This window comes from Artemia franciscana, chromosome 4 (assembly GCF_032884065.1).
Source record: "Artemia franciscana chromosome 4, ASM3288406v1, whole genome shotgun sequence".
Lineage (NCBI taxonomy): Eukaryota > Metazoa > Arthropoda > Branchiopoda > Anostraca > Artemiidae > Artemia > Artemia franciscana.
Window position 1 is genome coordinate 6574089 of NC_088866.1, and position 27764 is coordinate 6601852.

Consider the following 27764-nt stretch of genomic DNA (forward strand, 5'->3'; position numbering starts at 1 on the left):
ATTGGTAAAGCAATCTGTATTAAGATCTATACCGCATTTTTCTAGTGATTGCCCTTGAAATTGTAAAAATTTATGATTCTCGCCTGAAAATGGTAGAAGGGACCCTGCTTTATGATAAATTTGCCCTTTTACTTTGAAAGTAGACATAAATTGATCTGGATTTTCGATTTGGGCTCCAAACGACGTCATTTGGAAACATGAGTTTTATTGTCTGATTTTTGACAAAAAACGCTTAGATTCTGACGTAGTTCCAGGAAGGAAAGTCTTCAATGGCTCTGGTGTTGCAGCCAATAGAGGAAGTTTAACTTTTCCTGAGGCGCAACACATTCCCATTGTTTCACCATTGAATTTCAAGGCCTTGCAATAGGGACAAATTTTAGACATTGTCCCGATTTGAACACATCTACTCAAGCTATAATCATCGACTGGGTTGTACCTGAATGCCAGGCGATAACTTTCAGATTGCTCTGATTCCTCGGCACGCTTTCTTTTCTTACTTTCTCTATCAGCAGCAAGCCTGTTTCCCTGCTGGTCTTTTGATTCCTCGGCACACCTTCTTTTTTCACTTTCTCTTTTAGCAGCAAGTCTGCTTCTGCGTTGCTCTGGTAGTTCCTCGGCATGCTTTCTGTTCTTTCTTTCTCTATCAGCAGCAAGCCTGTTTCCCTGCTGGTCTTTTGATTCCTCGGCACGCCTTCTTTTTTCACTTTCTCTTTTAGCAGCAAGTCTGCTTCTGCGTTGCTCTGGTAGTTCCTCGGTATGCTTTCTGTTCTTTCTTTCTCTATCAGCCTCAAGCCTGTTTCCCTGCTGGTCTTTTGATTCCTCGGCACACCTTCTTTTTTCCTCGGCACGCCTTCTTTTTTCACTTTCTCTTTTAGCAGCAAGTCTGCTTTCGCGTTGCTCTGGTAGTTCCTCGGCACGCTTTCTTTTCTGACTTTTTCTATCAGCAGCAAGTTTTTTGGCATAGACTCTTTGAGCATCTTCATCAGTCATTGTAAACTTAAACATTAATAGAATTCTACGCGAACATATGTCTTATATAACTTGAATGACGTCACCTTCAAAGCAAAAATGATGACAACTAATTTCATGACGTCAGCCGAAACATGACGTCACCTGATCCACGATCCACAGATCCACAGACAACTTATTTATATATATATAGATAAGTTGTCTGTCTGTGTGTCTGTCTGTGGATCAGGTGACGTCATTTTTCTGTGTTGACTGACGTCATGAAGTTAGTTGTCGCCATTTTTGCTATGACGGTGACGTCATTAAAGATATTTAAGACATACATATTCACGTAGAAATCTATTAATGTTTAAGTTTAAAATGACTGATGAACTTACAATGGCAAAAGCCGATGAAGATGCTCAAAGAGTCTATGCCAAAAAACTTGCTGCTGATAGAGAAAGCCAGAAAAGAAAGCGCGCCGAGGAATCAAAAGAACAGCAAGGAAACAGGCTTGAGGCTAAAGAACGCAAAACCGCGCAGTTAGATGAAGATCCACCTGGACAGCGAGAGTCAAAACATATCAAAACTGAAAATGATAGCGATGATGATTGGGTTTGGGATTTTGACTCGGATAAGGTCATCAATGCCTACCAGATTTTAGTTAAAAAAACAAAGGTTCGGCGATATGAATTTCTTAGTGAAGCTGAAAAATAAAGAAGAAAAAGAAAACTGAAAAAAAAATGTAAAAAACTAAAAATACTAAAAAGAAAAAACACTCAAAGAGAAATTACAGACCGGGACACAAATGACGACCGGGACAGAGGGAATATAAATAACGACCGGGACACTCAAAGAGAAATTACAGACTGGGATACCGGGACAGAAATGACGGCCGGGACACATGGAATATAAATGACGACCAGGACACAGGTATTAAAGAATATCGTTCAAAGACAAATTTTTAATTGTAAGAAGACCGTTGAAAGAGAAATTTCTAATTGTAAAATGAATGAAGAACCTACAATGGCAACGGTACCACCATCGAAGTAGACAACCAGTGGGTTGTTCCATATTCCCCATTAGTGCGAAACGTCAACCCCAAGTCAAATTCGTGCATTGTTTGGCATCATTTTAACAACTTGCTCTCCATCAGCTCCTACAGAGTTATGGGAAAAATATAAGTCAAAAATGTCCGAAGATATACTCCATCGAAAACAGTTAGAGACGTCAGATATGACTTTTGATTTTACATCAGAAATTTATAACTACACTTTAGTTATTATAGAAGATTTGTGCGTATGTATGGCAAACAAACCTCTTCAGGATTTGGGAATGCCTTCACCTAACCGTATCGCTGCTGTTTCGACATGTGTAGAATTGGATCGTGAAAAAAGTTACAGTACGAATGATCTATTGTCGTATGTACAAAATAACATTTCCAAGTTAACGTCGGAACAAAAAGACATTTATGATACGATAGACTCAATTTCAGGACGTATACAACTACCTGCTGATTTCTGTAAGTTAGTGACGTCCAAAAATTAATTGATTGAAAAAGTATTTCTGAATATTCTAAAAAATTATAAAAATATATTGGGAGCGATTCTCGCTCCCAAAAATATAGACGTCCACGAAATCAACAATATTGTTTTGACCAAGATTCGAGACCAGGCAGTCCCTTTACAAGTCAGTCGACACAGTTTTGGAACCAAATGAAGCGGTTAATTATCCATCTGAATTTTTAAATTCCATAGATCTTTCAGGGTTTCCACCACACGTGCTACAACTAAAAATAGGCGTACCAATAATACTTTTAAGAAATATCAACCCACAAAAGCTTTGCAATGGCACGCGACTTGCCGTAAAAAAACAATGGAAAACCTAATAGAGGCCACAATCTTGACAGGGCCTTTTGAGGGTGAGGCTGTTCTTATTCCTCGCATTCTTATGACTCCAACGGATCTGCCTTTTCAATTTAAAAGATTGCAATTCCCAATTCGATTAGCATTCGCAATCACCATTAACAAAGCTCAAGGTCAATCATTAGAAAAATGTGGTATAGATCTTAATACTGATTGTTTTTCCCATGGACAATTGTGCGTTGCATGTTCGAGGGTCGGTAAACCTGACAATCTATTTATATGCAGCGACAATTGGACAGCGAAAAATGTTGTATATTCGCAAGTTTTACGCAGTTAATTTGTATTGTATCTACCTATCTATCTATCTATATAAAACGAGTTGTGTGTATGCATGTTTGTTTGTTTGTAAAAAGAGCGTTTGCATATGACGTCATTATTAGTGCATACGGCTTTGTATATGCACAGACAATGGGAAAGCCAAGAATGTTGTATATTCGCAATTTTTACGTAGTTTAACTCCTGCAGACGAAATGAATGCTTGCCTGAAAAATTCTAATTTATGGGCACACGTAAAAATATTAAAATTAACTACAAATATGCGTGTCCGATTGCAAAACGATGACTCTGGTCAAACAATTTCAGATCAATTGCTGGCAATTGGAAACGGAAAGCTCCCAGTAGTGGGAGGGCCAAAAATGTTGTATATTCGCAATTTTTACGTAGTTTGAAACACATATATAAATCTATCTATATTCACAGGTGGGACACAGGGACACAACTACAATGGCGCGTAAGGACTTACGCGCACGGGGGGGCTTGGGGGGGGGGGGGGGCGCGAAGCGCCCTACCAACTAGGTGTTGGGGTGGCACGAAGCGCCACCCCAACAGTAAAAAAAAAAACTGAAAAAAACTAAAAAAGGCAAAAACTACAAAAAAAAACTAAAAACTAATAAAAAAATAAAAAAGCCGAAAAACTGAAAAAACTAAAGAAACTAAAAAAAGGAAAAAACTTAAAAAACTAAAAACTAAAAAAAAACTAAAAAAAAAGGAAAAATGAAAAATAGAAGAGAAAAAGAATACTAATAAAATTTAAAATAAAAATAAAAAAAAAAGATAAAAAGCTAAAAAAAAGGTAAAAACCAATAAAAAACTAAAAAGAAAAAAAGGTAAAAAACTAAAAAAAAATTTCATCTAAAAAACTAAAAAAAACTAAAAAAGGTAAAAACTAAAGAACTAAAATGTAAAAAAAAAACTAAAAAAAGGAAAAAACTGAAAAATAAGCGGGATATAAAACAGGGGGATATAAATGACGACCGGGACACCGGGACATAAGGAATATAAATGAATCAGAAAATACAAGTCATGTTTCCAAATGACGTCGTTTGGAGCCCAAATTGAAAATCCAGATCAATTTACGTCTACTTTCAAAGTAAAAGGGCAAATTTATCATAGAGCAGGGTCTCTTCTACCATTCTCAGGCGAGAATCATAAATTTTTACAATTGTACTTCATCAGTGATAGAAATTCTGAATTGAATGCACGTTGCAAAATTTCTCCCAACATTGAAAGGACAATCGTTTCCCAATTACAACATCTTTTCCACGAAAATAATAATTTAGTGCGTCTGTTCAAAACAGCCATCGATTTGATGCCTACTTATACGCATAAAATTGTTATTTCCGCTGACAAAACGCCTCCTGGCCAACATTCGCGTAGATACAATGCTCCAACTATCGACAAAGTGGCCATCGTTATGGTCGGTGATCAGTTTTTACCTCGAGATATTATTCTCAGGGTTTCCACAACACGTGCTACAACTAAAAATAGGCCTACCAATAATACTTTTAAGAAATATAAACCCAACAAAGCTTTGCTATGGCACTCGACTTGCCGTAAAAAAAACAATGGAAAACCTAATAGAGGCCACAATCTTGACAGGGCCTTTTGAGGGTGAGGCTGTTCTTATTCCTCGCATTCCCAAGATTCCAACGGATCTGCCTTTTCAATTTAAAAGATTGCAATTCCCAATTCGATTAGCATTTGCAATCACCATTAACAAAGCTCAAGGTCAATCATTAGAAAAATGTGGTATAGATCTTAATACTGATTGTTTTTCCCATTGACAATTGTACGTTGCATGTTCGAGGGTCGGTAAACCTGACAATCTATTTATATGCAGCGACAATTGGACAGCGAAGAATGTTGTATATTCGCAAGTTTTACGCAGTTAATTTGTATTTTATCTATCTATCTATCTATCTATCTATATAAAAACGAGTTGTATGTATACATGTTTGTTTGTTTGTAAAAGAGCGTTTGCATATGATGTCATTATTAGTACATACGGCTTTGTATATGCAGAGACAATGGGAAAGCCAAGTATGTTGTATATTCGCAATTTTACGTAGTTTAACTCCTGCAGACGAAATGAATGCTTGCCTAAAAAATTCTAATTTATAGGCACACGTAAAAATATTAAAATTAACTACAAATATGCGTGTCCGATTGCAAAACGATGACTCTGGTCAAACAGTAGACTCAATTTCAGGACGTATATAACTACCTGCTGATTTCTGTAATTTAGTGACGTCCAAAAATGAATTGATTGAAAAAGTATTTCCGAATATTCTAAAAAATTATAAAAATAATAAATGGCTAAGTGAAAGAGCGATTCTCGCACCCAAAAATATAGACGTCCACGAAATCAACAATATTGTTTTGAACAAGATTCGAGACCAGGCAGTCCTTTACAAGTCAGTCGACACAGTTTTGGAACCAAATGAAGCGGTTAATTATCCATCTGAATTTTTAAATTCCATAGATCCTTCAGGATTTCCACCACACGTGCTACAACTAAAAATAGGCGTACCAATAATACTTTTAAGAAATATCAACCCACCAAAGCTTTGCAATGGCACGCGACTTGCCGTAAAAAAAACAATGGAAAACCTAATAGAGGCCACAATCTTGACAGGGCCTTATGAGGGTGAGGCTGTTCTTATTCCTCGCATTCCCATGATTCCAACGGATCTGCTTTTTCAATTTAAAAGATTGCAATTCCCAATTCGATTAGTATTTGCAATCACCATTAACAAAGCTCAAGGTCAATCATTAGAAAAATGTGGTATAGATCTTAATCCTGATTGTTTTCCCATGGACAATTGTGCGTTGCATGTTCGAGGGTCGGTAAACCTGACAATGTATTTATATGCAGCGACAATTGGACAGCGAAGAATGTTGTTGATTCGCAAGTTTTACGCAGTTAATTTGTATTGTATCTATCTATCTATCTATCTATCTATATAAAAATGAGTTATTTGGATGCATGTTTGTTTGTTTGTAAAAAGAGCGTTTGTATATGACGTCATTATTAGTACATACAGCTTTGCATATGCACAGACAATGGGAAAGCCAAGAATGTTGTTTATTCGCAATTTTTGCGTAGTTTGAAACACATATATAAATCTCTCTATATTAACAGGTGGGACACAGGGACACAACTACAATGGCGCATAACTATATGGCGCGTAACGACTTACGCGCGCGGGGGGGCTTGGGGGGGCGCGAAGTGCCCCACCAACTAGGTGTTGGGGTGGCGCGAAGCGCCACCCCAACAGCTAGTATATATATAAAAATAAGTTGTCTGTCTGTTTGTCTGTCTGTGGATGAGGTGACGTCATGTTTCTGTGTCGGCTGACGTCATGAAGTTACTTGTCGTCATTTTTGCTATGACGGTGACGTCATTAAAGATATTTAAGACATATATGTTCACGTGGAAATCTATTAATGTTTAAGTTTAAAATGACTGATGAACTTACAATGGCAAAAGCCGATGAAGATGCTCAAAGAGTCTATGCCAAAAAACTTGCTGGTGATAGAGAAAGTCAGAAAAGAAAGCGTGTCGAGGAATCAAAAGAACAGCAAGGAAACAGGCTTGAGGCTAAAGAACGCAAAACCGCGCAGTTAGATGAAGATCCACCTGGACAGCGAGAGTCAAAACATATCAAAACTGAAAATGATGGCGATGATGATTGGGTTTGGGATTTTGACTCGGATAAGGTCATCATTGCCTACCAGATTTTAGTTAAAATAAACAAAGGTTCGGCGATATGTATTTCATAGTGAAGCTGAAAAATAAAGAAGAAAAGTGAAAAAAGAAAAAATGTAAAAAACTAAAAAATACTAAAAAGAAAAAACACTCAAAGAGAAATTACAGACCGGGACACAAATGACGACCGGGACAGAGGGAATATAAATAACGACCGGGACACTCAAAGAGAAATTACAGACTGGGATACCGGGACACAAATGACAACCGGGACACAGGTATTTAAGAATTTCGTTCAAAGACAAATTTTTAATTGTAAGAAGACCGTTGAAAGAGAAATTTCTAATTGTAAAGTGACTGAAGAACCTACAATGGCAACGGTACCACCATCGAAGTAGATAACCAGTGGGTTGTTCCATATTCCCCATTAGTGCGAAACGTCAACCCCAAGTCAAATTCGTGCATTGTTTGGCATCATTTTAACAACTTGCTCTCCATCAGCTCCTACAGAGTTATGGGAAAAATATAAGTCAAAAATGTCCGAAGATATACCCCATCGAAAACAGTTAGAGACGTCAGATATGACTTTTGATTTTACATCAGAAATTTATAACTAAACTTTAGTTTTTATAGAAGATTTGTGCGTACGTATGGCAAACAAACCTCTTCAGGATTTGGGAATGCCTTCACCTAACCGTATCGCTGCCGTTTCGACATTTGTAGAATTGGATCGTGAAAAAAGTTACAGTACGAATGATCTATTGTCGTATGTACAAAATAACATTTCCAAGTTAACGTCGGAACAAAAAGACATTTATGATACGATAGACTCAATTTCAGGACGTATACAACTACCTGCTGATTTCTGTAATTTAGTGACGTCCAAAAATTAATTGATTGAAAAAGTATTTCCGAATATTCTAAAAAATTATAAAAATAATAAATGGCTAAGTGAAAGAGCGATTCTCGCACCCAAAAATATAGACGTCCACGAAATCAACAATATTGTTTTGACCAAGATTCGAGACCAGGCAGTCCTTTACAAGTCAGTCGACACAGTTTTGGAACCAAATGAAGCGGTTAATTATCCATCTGAATTTTTAAATTCCATAGATCTTTCAGGGTTTCCACCACACGTGCTACAACTAAAAATAGGCGTACCAATAATACTTTTAAGAAATATCAACCCACCAAAGCTTTGCAATGGCACGCGACTTGCCGTAAAAAAAAACAATGGAAAACCTAATAGAGGCCACAATCTTGACAGGGCCTTTTGAGGGTGAGGCTGTTCTTATTCCTCGCATTCCCATGATTCCAACAGATCTGCCTTTTCAATTTAAAAGATTGCAATTCCCAATTCGATTAGCATTTGCAATCACCATTAACAAAGCACAAGGTCAATCATTAGAAAAATGTGGTATAGATCTTAATACTGATTGTTTTTCCCATGGACAAATGTGCGTTGCATGTTCGAGGGTCGGTAAACCTGACAATCTATTTATATGCAGCGACAATTGGACAGCGAAAAATGTTGTATATTTGCAAGTTTTACGCAGTTAATTTGTATTGTATCTACCTATCTATCTATCTATATAAAAACGAGTTGTGTGTATGCCTGTTTGATTGTTTGTAAAAAGAGCGTTTGCATATGACGTCATTATTAGTACATACGGCTTTGTATATGCACAGACAATGGGAAAGCCAAGAATGTTGTATATTCGCAATTTTTACGTAGTTTAACTCCTGCAGACGAAATGAAGGCTTGCCTGAAAAATTCTAATTTATGGGCACACGTAAAAATATTAAAATTAACTACAAATATGCGTGTCCGATTGCAAAACGATGACTCTGGTCAAACATTTTCGGATCAATTGCTGGCAATTGGAAACGGAAAGCTCCCAGTAGTGGGAAAGCCAAAAATGTTGTATATTCGCAATTTTTACGTAGTTTGAAACACATATATAAATCTATCTATATTCACAGGTGGGACACAGAGACACAACTACAATGGCGCGTAACTAATATGGCGCGTAACGACTTACGCGCGCGGGGGGCTTGGGGGGCGTGAAACGCCCCACCAACTAGGTGTTGGGGTGGTGCGAAGCGCCACCCCAACAGCTAGTATATAGATAGATAGATAGATGATAGATAGATTAGATGTCATATTGAATAATACGTCATATTGAATATGACGTCATGTGTTAAAATGGAGGCTTCCTTATATTACAATGACGTCATTTTGAATATGACGTCATATATTTTTTTCCTTATTTTTCTTTATTTTTTTGTTTTGATTTTTTAATTTTTTTAGTTTTTTTTAGTTTTTTATATATATTTTTTTATTTTATTTTTAGATTTTTCTCCTTTTTTTATATAAATTGGTACAAACAGTCAAACTTTAGCAAAAAGAAATAAGGATTGAGAAGAAGGGCTACCGCTTCACAATTGTCCATGGGAAAAACAATCAGTATTAAGATCTATACCACATTTTTCTAATGATTGACCTTGAGATTTGTTAATGGTGATTGCAAATGCTAATCAAATTGGGAATCGCAATCTTTTAAATTGAAAAGGCAGATCCGTTGGAATCATGGGAATGCGAGGAATAAGAACAGCCTCACCCTCAAAAGGCCCTGTCAAGATTGTGGCCTCTATTAGGTTTTCCATTGTTTTTTTTACGGCAAGTCGCGTGCCATTGCAAAGCTTTGGTGGGTTGATATTTCTTAAAAGTATTATTGGTACGCCTATTTTTAGTTGTAACACGTGTGGTGGAAAACCTGAAAGATCCACGGAATTAAAAAATTCAGATGGATAATTAACCGCTTCATTTGGTTCCAAAACTGTGTCGACTGACTTGTAATGGACTGCCTGGTCTCGAATCTTGGTCAAAACAATATTGTTGATTTCGTGGACGTCTATATTTTTGGGTGCGAGAATCGCTCTTTTACTTAGCCGTTTATTATTTTTATAATTTTTTAGAATATTCGGAAATACTTTTTCAATCAATTCATTTTTGGACGTCACTAAATCACAGAAATCAGCAGGTAGTTGTATACGTCCTGAAATTGAGTCTACTGGGTGCTTTCCGTTTCCAATTGCCAGCAATTGATCTGAAAATGTTTGACCAGAGTCATCGTTTTGCAATCGGACACGCATATTTGTAGTTAATTTTATTGTTTTTACGTGTGCCCATAAATTAGAATTTTTCAGGCAAGCATTCATTTCGTCTGTAGGGTTTGATCTAGGTATTATAGGTAATGTTTGCCTGAAATCTCCCGCAAGCAATATTAATGTGATGCCAAAGGGTTTCGACTTCCCTCGCAAATCTTTCAAGCATTGATCCAGAGCCTCGAGCGATTTTTTGTGTGCCATTGTGTACTCATCCCAAATAATAAGTTTGCATTGCTGCAATACTTTACCCATCCCAGATGATTTGGAAATATTGCACGTGGGAGTTTCTGTAGAATGCAAATTCAGAGGCAATTTCAAAGCAGAATGAGCGGTTCTTTCACCAGGCAGCAATGTTGCGGCTATTCCGGACGACGCAATTGCCAACGCTATATCATTTTTTGATCGAATTGATGCCAGAATCAGTTTTATCACAAACGTTTTACCAGTACCTCCTGGCGCATCCAAAAAGAAAATTTCTCCAACGTTGTTATCGACACAATGCATTATCGTATCATAAATGTCTTTTTGTTCCGACGTTAACTTGGAAATGTTATTTTGTACATACGACAATAGATCACTCGTACTGTAACTTTGTTCACGATCCAATTCTAAACACGTCGAAACAGCAGCGATACGGTTAGGTGAAGGCATTCCCAAATCCTGAAGAGGTTTGTTTGCCATACGTACGCACAAATCTTCTATAATAACTAAAGTGTAGTTATAAATTTCTGATGTAAAATCAAAAGTCATATCTGACGTCTCTAACTGTTTTCGATGGAGTATATCTTCGGACATTTTTTTGACTTATATTTTTCCCATAACTTTGTAGGAGCTGATGGAGCGCAAGTTGTTAAAATGATGCCAAACAATGCACAAATTTGACTTGGGGTTGACGTTTCGCACGCGTCATTGATGCAGTTATCCCAGTGTTGGTCATTCTCCAATAAATTCAGAGCTTGGCATGCACTACAGTAAGTGTCATGTATAGTACCGTTTACAGTTCTCAAATACTCAAAGGATTTCGGACCAGGTACATTCACCAAAAGCAGGCGTAGAAAGAAGCATTCATGTTGATTGGGGTGAACGGTTTAGAGTCTTCCTATCGTTTTATCTTTGAAGATGGTAGGTTGGCCGTCGACTGACTTACCCTGTTTTCGACGTTCAAATACTTTATTTTTAGTATTCCACGTGTAATACGAAGGCACTTCAGTACACAGCAGTTTTCATGCAAAAGAATCATTTTTGCAAAGCGAAAAGAAAGCGGTTAACTTTGTATCCGGTGGATTCAGGGCTCTTTGTTGCACGTTGGTTTCCGAGAAATAAACACGTTGACCATTCTGTAAATGTACCGCTAAGTGAACAACAGCTGGACTACGTTCATGTATCGGAAATGAAAGAATTCGCCGCTTCATTACTGCTTATGTATCTTCCAGCCAATATTGTACGATTTCGTCGATATCTTTGATTTCGGGCTGCAAGCCAAAAATTGTGGGTAACCATCATTGCCAGTAATTGTGTTGGATACTAAAAGTCGAGGATATTGCTTTGTGCACCTTCCTTTGGCCATGCATGGTGAATTTTCGTTCAGTGCACCGCAAGGTCCATGTATCATATTTTTTTATAATAATATCATGTAACCCCTTATCGACATTTTCATCAGGTATTTCAGCGGAAATCACATCTTCAATTTCGTTCGAAGTAATTTTTTTATGTAGCCAGATTAGTATATGTGCGTGTGGCAAACCTCGCTTTTGCCATTCCACTGAGTACATCCAGCATCGCACTGACCCAAACACTTCAAGTTTTACTATGTAGTTTATCAGTGATCTGTTGCCATTGTAAGTTCATCAGTCATTTTAAAGTTAAACATTAATAGATTTCTACGTGAACGCATGTCTTAAATATCTTTAATGACGTCACAGTCATAACAAAAATGACGACAACTAACTTCATGACGTCAGTCAACACACAGACATGACGTCACCTGACAGAAACATCCACAGACAACTTATTTTTATATATATAGATAGGCCATTTCTGGTACTTGTGGGTGTTAAATGAACAAAAAAGAAAATCAGCTGAAAAATTAGCTAAAAAAGATAGCACCAAACAGCTTAAGGAGGAATAGTTTTGCTTTGGATGCTCCCTAACAGCTGCATAATTTTGAAACAATCAAAAGAAAAAAATCTTTAAAAAATGGCTTTCGGGTAACAATAGATCTAAGATGGATACAAAACATGCTTAATTTTGATGTCTTTTGAGCTTTATTATCCAATAATTTCTGTTGAGATATATGTATAAGTATCTACACTTTCAGCTTGAAGGAGGGTGAACTTTTCAAAGGGATTTTTCAGGAGGGGACATTTTGCGTGGGATTTTTCATGGGGAATTTTCTGCAGGAAGAATTTTCTGTAGGGAACACTTCGGGGGAATTTATTGGATAGGAAGACTACCTTACACCAAGCACCCTGTTTGTCAATCTGTCAGTAGTTTTTCAATTTGATTAAATAAATAAAGAACAAAAATTTTGAACTGAAATTAAAGAGCGACATGATAGCCTCCAAAAACATAAATTGCTCCGTATATGAAGGGTTTAACCCCCCCCCCCTTCTCCCCCTCTTCAATACCTTACTCTTTAAGCTAATGCTTTAGCATTAAAAACAAGTTTCCTATTCTAATTAAGCGACCCCCGTGTTCCTGGATCTGTTCTTAAAAAGTTGGGACAAACAGTCAAACTTTAGCGTAAAGAAGAAGGTATTGAGAAGGGGGGGGGGGGGTAACCCCTTCACATACGGAATATTTTGTGTTTGTTTTGAGCTAAGAGTTTTATATTTGGAATATTGTCTGTTCGTTTTGAGTTTGCTCCTTACTTTCAATTCACAAAACTTCGTTTTTTTATTCCATTTCTGATTGTTTTTTAAATAAAACCGGTAAATCTGGCTAGACCTAGATGAAAAATATACACTCTCTCACGCTAATCTGATTATCACCGAGTACAGTTCAGTTCAGTTCAGTTCAGTTTATTAACAACAAAATAAATGGACAAAAATAACTCTCTACCCCTACGAGGCTCCATGGTCCGTTACATAGGGGCTAAAACAAAACTAAATACCAAATAAAGAGTCCCTTCTTAAAAAAACAAGAAATCCAATTGAATAATTTTGTGTTATTTTTACTTAACACTTTGTCCTCGAAATTCAAATCCAAGTCCACAACTTCTCCCACCATCACAAAATCACAACAATTAGAATTGAATAAATAAACGTGCTCAAGCCTAGCAACTAGGAATGTCGCCCTACCCTCATTAATCATCATATTGTTAAACATATAACAATACTAATTCAAACCAATTCAAAAACAAACTTTTTCTCAAATTTATTCCCCATTATATTCATCAACCAAAAATATTTTTAGTTGGGTTTTAAAGGTATCAAACGAATGAATGCTATGGACATTATCAGGGAGACTGTTCCATACTTTACTACATGCTATTCGGGGACTAAAATCTGATCTGACTGTCTTAGTTTGAGGTAATAGCAGGTGGTCTTTATTGCGTAGATTATAAGAGCTCCTTGAATTAAGTAAATCGGGAAAGAAAGAATTGAAACAGCGAGGCAGTTCGCCATGAAGATACTTGAAAATCATTGAACAGCAAGAGACGACATAGAGTGCGTAAGCATTCAAAAGCACTTTTCGATGTCCTTTATTAAATTTGTTAACTAACTGGCGAGCCTTTTGATGGATTACTTTAATTGGATGGAGCAGAGACTGGAAAGTAGACATCCAAATCAAGTTGCAGTAAGTTAAATACGGCTGAATGAGTGAAAAATATAAGGTCCGAAGAATAGTTCCAGGAAAAAAATTGTTTAAATTTTCGAATTATCCCAAGATTACATGATATTTTTGCTTGGACCATCTTGATGTGGTTTCTAAAAGAAAGATACTCATCTAACAAAATTCGAAGGAAACACGCTTATCTTACTTTAGGTCGAGACAAATGTCCTTTCGAGGTAGATATAGTTGATAAGGACGGGCATACCTTGCCAGTTCTAGAAAATATGAGAAAGTGTGATTTAGCGATATTTAAAGCAAGTCGGTTAGTATCAAACCAGTGGTAAGACCGCTCCATAAGCATGTGAAGTTTAACCTCTAAGGCTTGTTCCGTGTCTTCAGCATATAGGATATTGCTGTCGTCAGCGAAGGCAACTAAATCTTCATGAGGGGATGGAAGAATATCAGCAGATGCCACCGTATTTTCCTCTTCGTGACATAGAGTACAACACGCAGAAGGAATCGCGTTCTTTACCGCTCTAAATAAATCGTTGATGTATATTAAAAACAGAATAGGACCAAGAATCAATCCTTGTGGTACTCCATAGTCTACACCAATGGAGTCTAGTGAGTCAAGGTCCATGGAAATCGTTCTATCGTACAAATACAGAAAGAAACTGGTTCTGTCAGGCCAAGAACTTGAGTTTGGTGGCTATAACAGATAAGTACCTAATAAACTTTCCCTATAAAAAATAATCAAAACAATAGACTATATATTGTAAACAATAATCAAAACAATATAAATCAAAAAATCAAAATCAAAATTATATAATCAAAACAATATAAACAATATAACGACTGATGAGACAACATAAACAAAGGTACAAGTTCGCAGACGACTGTTCAATAAGTCTACTACGATTCCTTTCACAAACACACGACCAACTCGAGCCCCTGGTTGCAGAGCTTCGGAATCAAGCTGATCAAGTGAAGCTCCAGCTAAGTCTTGAGAAAAGCTGTGTGTTGCGTGTCAACTTCCTAAAGAAGAAGAGCATTGACGAACCTGCACCTCTCCAAACAAAGAAATCAGTTAAAATACTCGGCATCACACTAAGTGACGATCTTAGGCTCGGAGATCACATCAACCAGATCACAGCAAAAGCAGCTGGTCTTCTAAAATCCTTTGCAAATCTCAAAAGGTTTGGAATGACAGAACAACTTCTCCTTTCGTGCTACAAAACTTATGTAATGCCCATAGTCATGTACGGCTGTCCTGTCTGGCACCCATCGCTCACAGAGAAACACCGAAGTCAGCTTGAAACAATTCAGACAAGAGCCTGAAAAATAATTCTTGGATCAAATTACAAAAACTACGAAGAAAGCTTGAGTGAACTCAGGCTCCCAACCCTGGATGAAAGGAGGCACGAAACACTGATGAAGTTTGGAACTGACATCCTGAAGTCCCCAACGCACCGAGACATCCTACCTCAGTTTACTTCAGTGACTCACGCACACAAGACGAGGGTGGCAACTTTTAAAGAGGGAAAAGAACTGTTAGAATGCCCGCCTTAACACTCAACAACAATATTTTTAAACTCCTTCGTTCCATACTTCGTGAAGCACTACAACGACAATATCCTCAAATCGAAGTGATAGCTCATCATGTGTGTTCTTTATGTTGCGTCTTTTTGTGTTTTTCTATTTTCTTTTTTTGTTTGTTTGACGATACCCATGTTATTGCATTGTGATAAAGGGAAAGAATAAAGATTATTATTATTATTATAGATACCAAGCAACAAATAGCAAGTAGTTCTCATTAGACAGCGTTTTCAAAATATTGTTTTAAATTTTTTCTTTACTCAGTCCGTGCTTTTTCTCCTTACTCAATTGCAGCATTCCCCTCAACCATGGTGATGCAGAAGCATACAAAACAGACACGCTGATAAGGGTAATCCGTCCAATATTATTTGCAAGTTTCAAATAAAATTTATTTTTGTTACAGTTTTAATGTGCTCAATATTCATTATGTGTGACTATAGAATCTAACTGTTGATATTTTGAATTTTTTTCTAGTTTTGCAGGCATAAGTGGACGTCCAAACTGGGAAAACTGACTGCATTTTACCAGATGGACAAATCGGGAAGGGGAAAAATACTTATTAAGTTTTACCGTCAGCGCTGCAAGAGCTATCATAATTATACACAGCCACGTTGGGATCCCTACGCTCTCGAAGAGGTATTACATAAGTAATGTTCGAAACACTTCATAGTCCCATCTGTTGATACAGCAGACAGCGCACCGGCGCATCCAGGGGGACCGGGAGGCACTGGTCCCCCCAAGATTTTTCTGGTGCCCTCTTTCACTTTTTTCACTCTTTTTTAGAACAAATTTGTCAATTTGGTCAAATATTAGCACATTTGTCACATTGGGCCCCCACCAGGATTTTGCTCATTGGCACCCTTGTCACATTCCCCCTCCCCCAAGATTCAGCTCTAGATCCTCTCCTGAGCCAATATTTTTGAAAAACAAGTGTTTTTTTTTATTAACATAGAATTAACATAGATTAACGAGTGTTGTTTAGACTAACTAGTGCCTAATAATAACAACCGTTATATGTTATGCCAGATTTATCTAATAGATATTGGCTTGGCTTGAAGTTTTGGCTTGAAAATGAACATGAACCAACTCAGGAAATTATGAACAAGATACTTTTTTCCACGAAAAGTATTCAGTACATAATATAGGCACCTGTACATTCAAACTTTTTACAAACACTTTTATTGGGCAAAAAATCAACTTGAAACAACCGTTTAAGTACAATTTCATCCACGCACCATATTTTTCATTGCGGATTTTTCTATTTACTCAATTTACATGATCATATTGGGAATCTCCAATTGCAACCCACTCCAAGCCTCAATTCTTATAAATTGATGTGTGAAACTTTAATATTGCATATACCAACTTTACCGTACTTTCCATTTGGGACTAATTTTCATCATATTTCTACGAACCTTTTAATTCATGTTTACAACAAATCTACACTTTTTTCATTCTAACCCTCTGAATTGCAGATTAGAGTAACTAAAACTTTAGAAATTCTACTTTTTTGCGCCAAAAACTTACTTTTTTATTGCTTTCGGAATTTTATTCTCTAGCACGAAGGCTTATGCCAAGTCAAGTTGCCATCAAGCCATTGGCCAATTGGAGACAAAGCCAAGATATTCTGAGTAAGAGGCAAAGCTGACACTAGTCTTTTTATTCTCTATTCTCTTTCCAGGGCAGTTTGTATAAAAGAAATTGTAGTAGGAACTTCAAAAGGGGCTCATTCGATTGGAAATTGCAAGTTCTAGCGTCTTCTTAAATAGTTGAAAGTGATTGATTTCCTCAAACACATCTAATCAAAATTTTGAGATTGCCATTTTGTTTGGGGTAATTTAAAAGTCTACTAATAATTTATTTGAGAATGACAACCCTCCCCTCCAAAGCCTTCGGGGCAAAGGCTGCAAACTGTGCCCTGAGGGCATGTAATGTTTTATTGAGCATTATGGAAGGTTTTCATGGACAGAATCAGAGGGTAACTAGCCCCCCTCCGTCTGATTTTACTCCAGTGCATGACATGATAGAAATGGAATCACTGAAAAACAGGAAAATATTTGAAAACAAGATCTTTATCGTTAAAAAAGATGAAAAAGAAATCATCAAAAAAGGAAATAGGACCTAGTGCTTTTTAAAATACTATTCGTACTGTAACTAGAAAAGTCAAATCGGTTGTAGTTTAGGCATAGAAGTTATTAGGAGAGGGGGAGTCAGTTCCAGGAATTATTTAATTGTTTTAGTTTTTTGCTTCCAATATTTTAATTAAAATTCCGATTAGCTCAAAATTCTCTTATTTTTAATTGAATCAGCTGCTAATAAGAGCTGATAGAATTCTCTTCCTTACATTCTGGATTCAAATACTAACCCAAAAATGTTGAAATCCCTCTATGTACAATACCATGCTGACTTTTAGCTATTTTTGCTTTTCTAAATATATTTTGTCTATATATACAAAAGAAAAACATTCATTGCCTCCCTTCCCTACAGAAATGTATACCCCCCATACCCTGATTTACATAGAAAAGCTCTTATGTAATTTTCGTATGTTCAAATTTTTCTTAACACAGATACATAGGGGAAGGTAGTTTTCAAACTCCAGGGGTCAATTTTTCCCATCCGATTGGCGTCCCTGGCAAGCTTTAATTAATGCAAGGTTTCCACCGCAATGCTTTCAAGAGTTGTTCAGATTCTCTGAGTATTCTTAATCAAACAATATTCAACGAGAAAACAAGGAGAGAGGGGGAAGGGGTTGTAATATGTCAAGAGACATCGCAATCTAACAGTGAAAGGGCAAGATTTCTCTGTTGAAATAAACAAAGGGGTCATTTTTTTGTTTATAGTTATTTTTGCAGAAAAAAGGTAGAAAAATCCGTTGGTGTGATAATGTTTTTTACATGGATGCTATAGCTCAGTCACATAATTCTATGTTGGCGTGAATTGTTAGGATTCCTCAGAAGTAACCCTAATGGGGATTGTTTCCTTCAGTTTAAATGATTGATTCTAGCGTAAACGAATACTTTTCGGGGAAATGTTTGAAACAGCCTTAGGAGTGAAAATGTGCGCCAGATGGTGTCATGTGCCTGTTTAGTTTGCCACAGTGGCATGGGTTTAATGCCTGATTTTTAACAAGAAAACATCTTGAAAGTGTCTTAGGAACAATGAGGGATGCTAAGAGTGCTAAACTGCCAGTTATGGTGTGGCACGGTGGTGTGAATTGGCACGGTGTAGCACGGAGGTTAGGGTTGCGATTGTAGTTTTTTCCCAAATTTCTAAGTCAATTGCTTCAAGTACAGAAAGTGTCCGATTTAATAGTTTTTCCCTCCTTATGTATGATTTATTAACGTGTAAGGAGACATACCCGTATGATTACATCGCCTCGAGGCTACGTGAGAAAAAATTACCCCCCATCGAAGCGTTTTATTATTCACTTCATGATCGTCAGTGCACCACTGCTGACTATGGATTTGCTAAGAAAGTTTGAGCCAAGAGAGGGTTCAAAATTGGGAGAATTATTGTAAAACGTACCTGGCAAGTGTAATATTGACGTTGTTGAATATTATTTGTAAAAATACGGACAAAATTTACTAGAAATTTGGGTTTGATTGGGCTCACTATTTTTCAACTCCTCACCTAGGGATAGATTTAATTCCTAAAATAAGCAATGAAAAAATTGGTCTGATCACCTACGTGGATCAGCACTTATTTGTAGAGAGATCCATATGGGGTGGGTATGTTTTCCACGGAGAGTGTATCCTGTAAACTGACCCGACTGGACATAGCACTGATGAAAAGGTCAATGTGGTTTTTCTGCATTTCAACTCCCTTTACCCATTGGCAATGTCTCACTTCTCTTTGCCGTGTCTGAATTGCAAATGGCTGGACAATCCTTGTATTTCAAATTTACCCGGCATTTGTACTGTTGAGGAGAATGGACCAAAAGGATGGTTTTTCGAAATTGATACTGAAATACCAGCAGAACTTTATGACCCAGTAAAAGACTCCGTTTTCCCGTGCATAAACAGACAGTGTCTAGATATTTATTGAGTCCCTATAATTTATCTTTGACAGAGGATGGGGGTTTGCACTGGACACCTTTAAAATAAAAGCTTGTTGCCGACCTTCATCCGAAAGAGAAAATTGCTGTACATTACGTTCTTTTGCGGTGGATGCTGGCCAGTGGTTCCAAGTTCACAGTTTATGGTTTATGGATACCTTTGTCAATAAGCGACCTGAGGCAAAGACAAAGACGGAACTAATTTTAAAGTGAACCTTCGGTAAGATATGTGAAATTGTGCGCCAAATTTTAAGAAAATCAGAAGTTTTGTGTCTACAAGAACATTTTTTATCCCAGGACAAGCTTAGTCTTCTGAATATGTTTAATAGGCTATTTATTCAGTTCCCCAGCTAGCCAACAAAAACTGTATGGCCTTCTGGAGGTATAGCGATTATCTGCAAAGGCCCAGCCGCAATTATAAAGAGTGCAGATTGCTTCATTAGTATTCAGATGAGCGATCTCGTCGTGATTAACGTTTATTTGCCTACAAATTGTGGAGATCAATCTTCCGAAAGAAGCTTTCATGCTGCACTTCGACTTATCGCTTAGTGTGTCAAGCAGTTCGCTCGGAAGAAGTCTTGCTGTCTAATAATCGGGGAATTTAACTGTATTTTGGCGGATGAAAAGTGTTCTCGCATTCAGCTCATCAAAAGTATGTTACTGGAATCTTTTACGTTGCTGTGAAAAGACAAACCATATTCCTGCATTCCTACTAGTAATACTGTGAAAAACTTGGATCACGTGCTATAATCCGGCAGCGCTAATTATGAAGTGAAAGTTAATTCAGAAGGTTTTTATAGCGACCACTTGCCCATTTCTGTAGCTGTTCCTATCCAGGGTCCCAATGTTCAACGTGATCATAAATGGCGAAACCGAAAAATGTGGGAAAAAACAGATCCCTCGCTGTTTTAGCGAGTTAGTGACGAGATCCTTGCTAAAATAAGAGTACCATTTCACCTCCTCCAGGTAAATTCAAGTTGTAACGAGCCAGAGATTCGTCTTTAACTAAATTTCTATAGTGCAAAGATTATTCATGCTTTGATATGTGCAGAGTTCGTGGCAGTGGCTGTTAAGAGTATTAGAGTAAAAACCGAAAAATTCGGTTGGTCTTCAAATCCTCTACTTCAATAAGCGTGCTCTGACTCGAAGTTTCGGCTGTGAATCTGGAACGAGTGTGGCAGGCCAAGATCCGGCGCTGTGAATTCGATTCGTTAGCTTTGCAAGCGCAAATTCAACCGTGAACTAAGTCTGCTTATGGCAGAGGTGAAAATTAGGAGCATAAACAAAATCGCTGAAAATCTCAATTTGATATAGAAGATACGTCCTAGTCCTTCTGGTATTCCGGGCTCTGGAGTTATTCCTGTATCTAAGTGGGTTAGTCATTTTCCTGAGCAATTAAAGTGCCCTGATAGTAACACTCAAGTTGAATTTTAAAGCCACCCCGTGACAATTCACGCCAATGTGGCAAAATAAACAGGCACATTACACCATCTGGCGCACATTTTCACTCCTAAGGCTGTTTCAAACATTTTCCCCGAAAAGTATTCGTTTACGCTAGAATCAATCATTTAAACTGAAGGAAACAGTCCCCATTAGGGTTACCTCCGAGGAATCCTAACAATTCACGCCACCATAGTATTATGTGAATGAGCTATAGCATCCATGTAAAAAACATTATCACACCTACGGATTTTTCTACCTTTTTTCTGCAAAAATAACTATAAACTAAAAATGACCCCTCTATTTATTTGAACAGAGGAATCTTGCCCTTTCACTGTTAGATTGCGATGTCTCTTGACATATTACAACCCCTCCCCCCTCTCTCCTTGTTTTTCTGAAATTTTGTAATAACAATTCCCCTTTATTGTTAAAAGCGACATAGCATTACAAATATTTTCTTGAATAAGGCTTTTCCTTATTCCAACAACATGTTGAAACCCAGACCAAACCCTACAGATAAAGACCAAACCGTAAAAATCGAGGCAAACTCATATAAATCATAACAAAACTGTAGAAATTGTGGGAGACCTCTGAAAATCAAGGTCAATGCTTAGAAATCGTAACCAGACCCTAGGAATCCAGACGAATTCATAAAAATCAAGACCAAACCGGAGACAAAAACACATTCCGAACACACAGAGTCATGTAGAATAAACACTAAGACTGACACAGAGACATGTAAACAGACGCTCAGTCACAAAAGGACAGTGGGACAGAGACAAAAAAACATACACAAAAAGCGCAAGCTCAAACATGCAAACACACAAAGTTGGACACACAGAAAACACAAAGACAGACAAAGAAAAATGGAAACAGAGACTCAGTTGCACAGCAGACTGAGAGAAAAACAAACAAAGACACTGAAACTAAAGTCAGGCATACAAACACACAGGGTCAGGCACAGAAAAATAAAAAAGACAGACACGGACAAACGCAAAAGGAAACTCAGTCACACAGGCACGGTGGGAGAGACCAAAAACAGACACAAAAAACAAAGATATGCAAACAGATGCTCAGTCACGCAAGCAAAGTTAAAGAAAGACTAAAGCAAACATGCAAAAACACAAAGTCAGACAAACAAATACACCGAGTCAGACATAGCAAAACGCAAAGACAGACATACAGGCAAGCAAACAGAGGCTCAGTAACACAAGCGTGCCGGGAGAGAGACAAAAACACACACAAAAACCCTAAGTGAGACAGACATACAGAGACATGTAAACATACAGATGTCCGACCCAAAAAAACTCTAAGAAAGACACAGAGACATTCGAACAGACATTTGGTCACACAAGCACGATGGGAGAAGAACAAAAACAATACACACAAAAAATAAAGTCAGAAAGTAAAACACAAAGTGTCAAACGTAAAAAAACACATACAGAGACACAAAAACATGAAAACAGACGCTCAATCTCACAGGAATGGTAGGAGAGAGACAAAAGACACACACATACACAAAAACATAAAGTCATCGCGCAAACACAATGAGTCAGACACGCAAAAACACAAAGAAAAGCACAGAGACATGCAAACAGACGTTCAGTCACCCAGGCATGGTAGAAGAGGGACAAAAACTGCCAGAAACACAAAATCAGACGCACAACCACACGGAGTCAGGCACACTAAAACACAAAGACAGACACTCACCCCTTTTCTCATATGCTAGTAGGTTAGGTTAACCTAACCTACACAAGGTAGGTTAGGTTAAGTTAGGTCAGATGGGACATCATTTAACCTAACTTAAGCTAAACTACTCTGTGTAGGTTAGGTTAGAATAACCTAACCTACTAGCATGAAAGAAAAAGGGTGACTGTCTGTCTTTGTGTTTTGTTTGTATGACTCTGTGTTTTTGTATGGGTTTTTGTCTCTCTCCTACCGTGCTAGTGTGACTGAGTTTCTGTTCTCATGTCTCTGTGTTTGTCTTTGTGTTTTAGTGTGTCTGACTTTGTGTTTTGTGTTTTTTGTCTCTCTCTCACCATGACTGGGCATCTGTTTGCATGTCTCTGTGACTTTCTTTGTGGCTTGATGTGTCTGACTCTGTGTATTTTCGTGTCTGACTTTGCGTTTTTGTGTGTTTTTGTCTCTTTACCAGAATCTGCTTGTGACTGAAAGTTTGTTTGTGTTGTCTGTGCCTGTCTTAATGTTTTGTTTGTGTCTGACTCTGTGTGTTTATGTGTCTGATTTTGTGTTTTTTTGTTTGTTTTTTGTCTCTCTCCCAGCGTACGCTTGTGACTGAGCGTCTATTTGCATTCTTTGTGCCTGTCTTGTTTGTTTGTCTGAATGCAACTGTATTTGTTTTATTTCTCTCTCCCATCGTGCCGGTGTGACTGGTTTTCTGTTTGAATGTCTCTGTGTATGTCTTTGTGTTTTTGTGTATATGACGCTGTGTGTCATAGAAACATACAAGCGTCTCGTTACATGTCTCAGTGTCTGTCTTCATGTGTTTGACTTTGTGTCATATGTGTCTGATTGTGTTTTTGCTAGTATTTTTGTCTCTCTCTCTCTCTCTCTCTCCCTCTCTCTCTCTCTCTCTCTCTCTCTCTCTCTTTCTCTCTCTCACCATGCCTGTTTGACTGAGCATGTGTTTGTATGTCTCTGTGTCCGTTTTTGTGTTTTGTTGTGTCCGACTCACTATTTTTGTGTGGCTGAATTAGTTTTTTCGTTTGTTTTTCTCTTTCCCACCATGACTGTGAGACTGAAAGTCTATTTCTATGTCTCTTTGTCTGTCTTTGTATTTTTATGTGTCTTACTCTGTGTGTTTGTGTGTCTGACTTTGCTTTTTATGTGTGTTTTAAGTCTCTCTCTCACCATTCTTGCGTGTCTGGGCATCTGTTTGAATGTCTATGTGTCTGTCTTTTTGTTTTTGTGTGTTTCACTCTGTGTGTTATGTGTCTGACTGTGTTTTTGTTTGTGTTTTGTCTCTCTCTCACCGTGCTTGTGTGGCTGAGCATGTGATTGCATGTCTTTGTATCTTTTTTGTGATTTTGTGTGTCCGACTCACTTTTTTGGGGTGTCTGATTTTGTTTTTTTGTGTGTTTTTTTTTGTCTCTCCCACCGTGCCTATGTGACTGAGTGTCTTATTCCATGTCTATTTGACTGACTTTGTGTTTTTTTATATGTCTGACTCTGTGTGTTTGTGTGTATGACTTTGTGTTTTTGAATATGTTTTGTGTAAGGTGTGGTCTTGATTCTTATAAGCTCTTGTGGATTTTTTGCCTCTGGATATGATTTCTATGTATTGTTCTTGATTTTAGAGGCTCCCTACGATTTCTAGAGTTTGGTCATGATTTCTATGAGTTTGCCTGGATTTCTACGGTTTGGTCTTGATGTTTATAGTTTGGTCTGGGTTTTTAAATGTCGTGGGAATAAGAAAAAGGCTTATTCAAGAGAATGTTTTAAATTCTTTGTCATTTTTGACAAGAAAGGGTTTTTTTCAAGATCCCTCGAAAATATGGAGAAAGGTGGGCTGTGAAATGTCGAGATGTATTACAATCTAAAAATGAAAGGGTAAGTTCCCCTGTTCAAATATATATAAGGGTCATTTTTTGTTTATTAAGTTATTTTTGCAACAAAAGGGTTAAAAATCCCTTAGGTTTGTTAATGTGAATCAAAGGGATGCTACAGGTCAGTCACTTATTACCATGATCGTGTGAATTGTCAGGAGTAATTAGAAGAAACACTAATGGGGATTTTTCCATTAAGTTTTATTGATTGCTTCCATTGTGAACGGATATTTTTGTGGAAAAAATGTTGAAAATCCATAGGAAGGAAAATGTGTGCCAGAGGATGTCGTGTGTCATTTGTAGTTTGCCACAGCGGCATGAATTGTCATGGGGGCATCATGTTTGTGGTTAGATCGCCAGAACATTTACCATTGGAATTTATGTGGGATTTTTGACAAAAAAAATATCTTTTAACAAGAAAAGTCTTAGGAATAAAAGATTGCTAGAAGGTATAAGATGGCCAGTTATAATTTGGCACGGTGGTGTGAATTGAAATGGCATATCACGGAGGGTTGAGTTTTGAAAACAAGAATCAATGGGCTTCAAGCATAATTTTTAACAAGAAAATATCTGGAAATTGCCTTCGGAATGCTTAAGGGGCCAGAAGGTCAGTCAAAGTGTGGCACAGTAGTGTGAACTGACATTTTGTATCACGTTGAGGGTGTTTTGCAAAAACATGAACAAATGGAATTAATGTATGATTTTCAAAATGAAAATATTAGGAAAACGTCTTAGGAATGGCAAAAGGTGCCAGAGGTTGCAAGAGGGGGCAGTGATTGTGTGGCACGGTGGTTGTATTTGACCTGGTGTATCGTGGAGTGATGGCTTGCGAAAACATGAGCCAATGGAAATTTCCTTAGTGTGAACTGACATTGTAAATCAAGTTGGGGGTGGTTTTTAAAAACAAGAACCGATGGATTTAATTATGAATTTCAAAATGAAAATATCAAGAAAGTGTCTTATGAATGGCGAGGGGTGCCAGAGGGTGCAAGAGAGGGCAGTGATTGTGTGGCTCGATGGTGTGATTTGACATGGTGTATCACGGTGTGTTGGCTATCGAAAACATGAATCATTTGTCTTAATGTATGATTTTTTAACAAGAAAATAAATAGAAAATGTCTTTGGAATGATGAGGGGGATGCTATTGTGTGCCAGAGGGTCAGTAAAAGTGTTTCACGGTGATGTAAACTGTTATGGCAAATCACAGAGGGTTGGATTGTGAAAACATGAGCCACTGAATTTAATGCATGATTTTTAGCAAGAAAATATCTAAAAATGTCTTAGGAACTATGAGGGGGTACTAGAGGGTGTCAGAGGGTCAGTATTAGCTGGGCACAATGATGTGAACTGATATGGTGCGTCACGGAGCATTTGGTTGCGAAAACATGAATCAATGAATTAAAATCATATTTTTATCATGAATGTTTCTGGTAAAAATGTCTTAGGAATGATAATATCTATCACAAGGATGCCACGGGACAGCCACATTTTGCCATAGTGGCGTGATTTGCTTGGACTAACATGTTCTACAGCTTAAAGTTAAGGTAGGGTACTAAATGAATTTTCTGGCGGTGTGGAGACTAAAATATAATACTCAGTCAAAAGAAATGAGGGATTTTCATTAGGACCTCTCAGAAATACCTCTTAATATTGCTTAAATTCATCTCTAATAAAAATCCTTCCCCATAGGGAACTGTTTTCTAGGACCCCCACCTTTAATTCATGATTATTTTTGCTTGTATATTATCCCATGTCAGGTTTTATTTTTATGTTTTGTTTTTTCTGTTGTTGAGTTTTAACAGCTTTTTTCTGTGCTATAATAATTCTTTCTAATTTTTTTTTATTAATAAAATTTGTATGAACAAAAAGTATCATCATCCCTCTGGAATTGCTTACTAGGGGGCTATCCACATATTGTCAAGTTGGCATGAATATGCATATTCTTGGTTCAAAGAAACGCGACGTTTCCATTAAAAGCTCTCAGAAATAGCTCTTAATAGGGCTTAAATTTATCGCTAATATCGATCCCCCTCCTCTGAAATTCGTTTCTAGGGCCCATACCTTTCTTTAATTCATGGTTCTTTTGCTCATATTTTATCCTATGTCCGGTTTTTTTCAGGTTTAGTTTTTTCTGTTGCTAAATTTTAACTGTTTGTTCTGTGTTTTAATAATGCTTTGTAAATTCTTTTTTATTAATATAATTTGTATGTACAAAACCCTTTATACCTTAAATTTCTTATTTCACGACAAAACTTCAATACGTAATCATTTACGTAATGAAAAATTTAACGCCAATGCTATGTAACATCTGCTATGTATCTTAACCTGTATAGGTCACGTTAAAAGATTAATAGAATGCGGCAAGTCGATGCATCTAATAGAGCAAAAATCAATACCTTTGATAGATAGCTACATGGCTCGGAAATAATGGTTATGAAATATGTGAGCAATCTAATGGTTCTAGTATACTTGAACAGGGACTTTCCTTGCGTGCTATAGGTTAACATATAAAATGTATTAATTGAAGAGGATCCTCTTTGGAATCCTAATGTGGACCAAAATCATTATTAATAAATGTTCCCTGAAAAATGGCTTGAAAGAAAAATCAGCGTGAGAGAAAATAAAATATCTTAAAGTATTATGTAACATCCTACTTTTACATCGTCACTACGTAAATCCGCGTGTGCACTGCCATTACATTATTCCTAATAAATCTACCAAGTCACGGAAGATTACCTCATCCCCAATAAATCTATCAAGTCACGCAAGGTTGAGTCATATCCCATGTATGCACCGTTATTACAAAACACCCACAAGATTGTCCTCTTCAGTTACAACTGGGACTTCCTCGCCTGACTAACGGAATCTAATAAACTCTATTACATAACAACCCAAACCCTATTACGTAACAACCAAAGTAAACCCCCTATTTCGTAACATGCACCTCTGTCTCTTAAAAAACATTTCACTATTACGTAACAAGCAAAAGTAAACATTCTCTATGACGGAACAGACACCTAAGTCTTAAAGAAGTTTAAGAACAGTGTCCGGATTGGGATTCGAAGGGATAGGTCTGTCATGGGAATGAAGGGATGGGGCTCTGATCAGACCTTAAAAGGGGATACTACATCCTTTCTTAAATTATCTCTCCCCCCCCACCTACGGCTTTTCAAAAATAAAATCACAGTTTCTTATTCTTGTTTAATGTAAGCAGACTGTTTGCGATTGTTTCTTTCTTACGTTTTCTCTTCCCTCTGGCCTCTGACAGATCGATTTTGACATTCAGATGACGGATTCATCTA

At 37.3% G+C, this 27764-nt stretch overlaps 1 protein-coding gene across 4 annotated transcripts in view; it reads left to right on the forward strand.

Annotated features, from left to right (window-relative positions):
- The window catches only part of LOC136025917 (uncharacterized), a 101155-nt gene that overhangs the window by 69454 nt on the left and 3937 nt on the right, over positions 1-27764 (forward strand). For 3 of the 4 annotated variants that reach the window (XM_065701987.1, XM_065701985.1, XM_065701986.1), the window contains one exon: positions 15877-16038. The exons of the other annotated variant lie outside the window; for it this stretch is intronic. In XM_065701987.1, coding sequence (XP_065558059.1) covers positions 15877-16038 — 162 coding nt within the window. The remainder of the gene's footprint in view (positions 1-15876; positions 16039-27764) is intronic. 4 annotated transcript variants of the gene reach the window in all.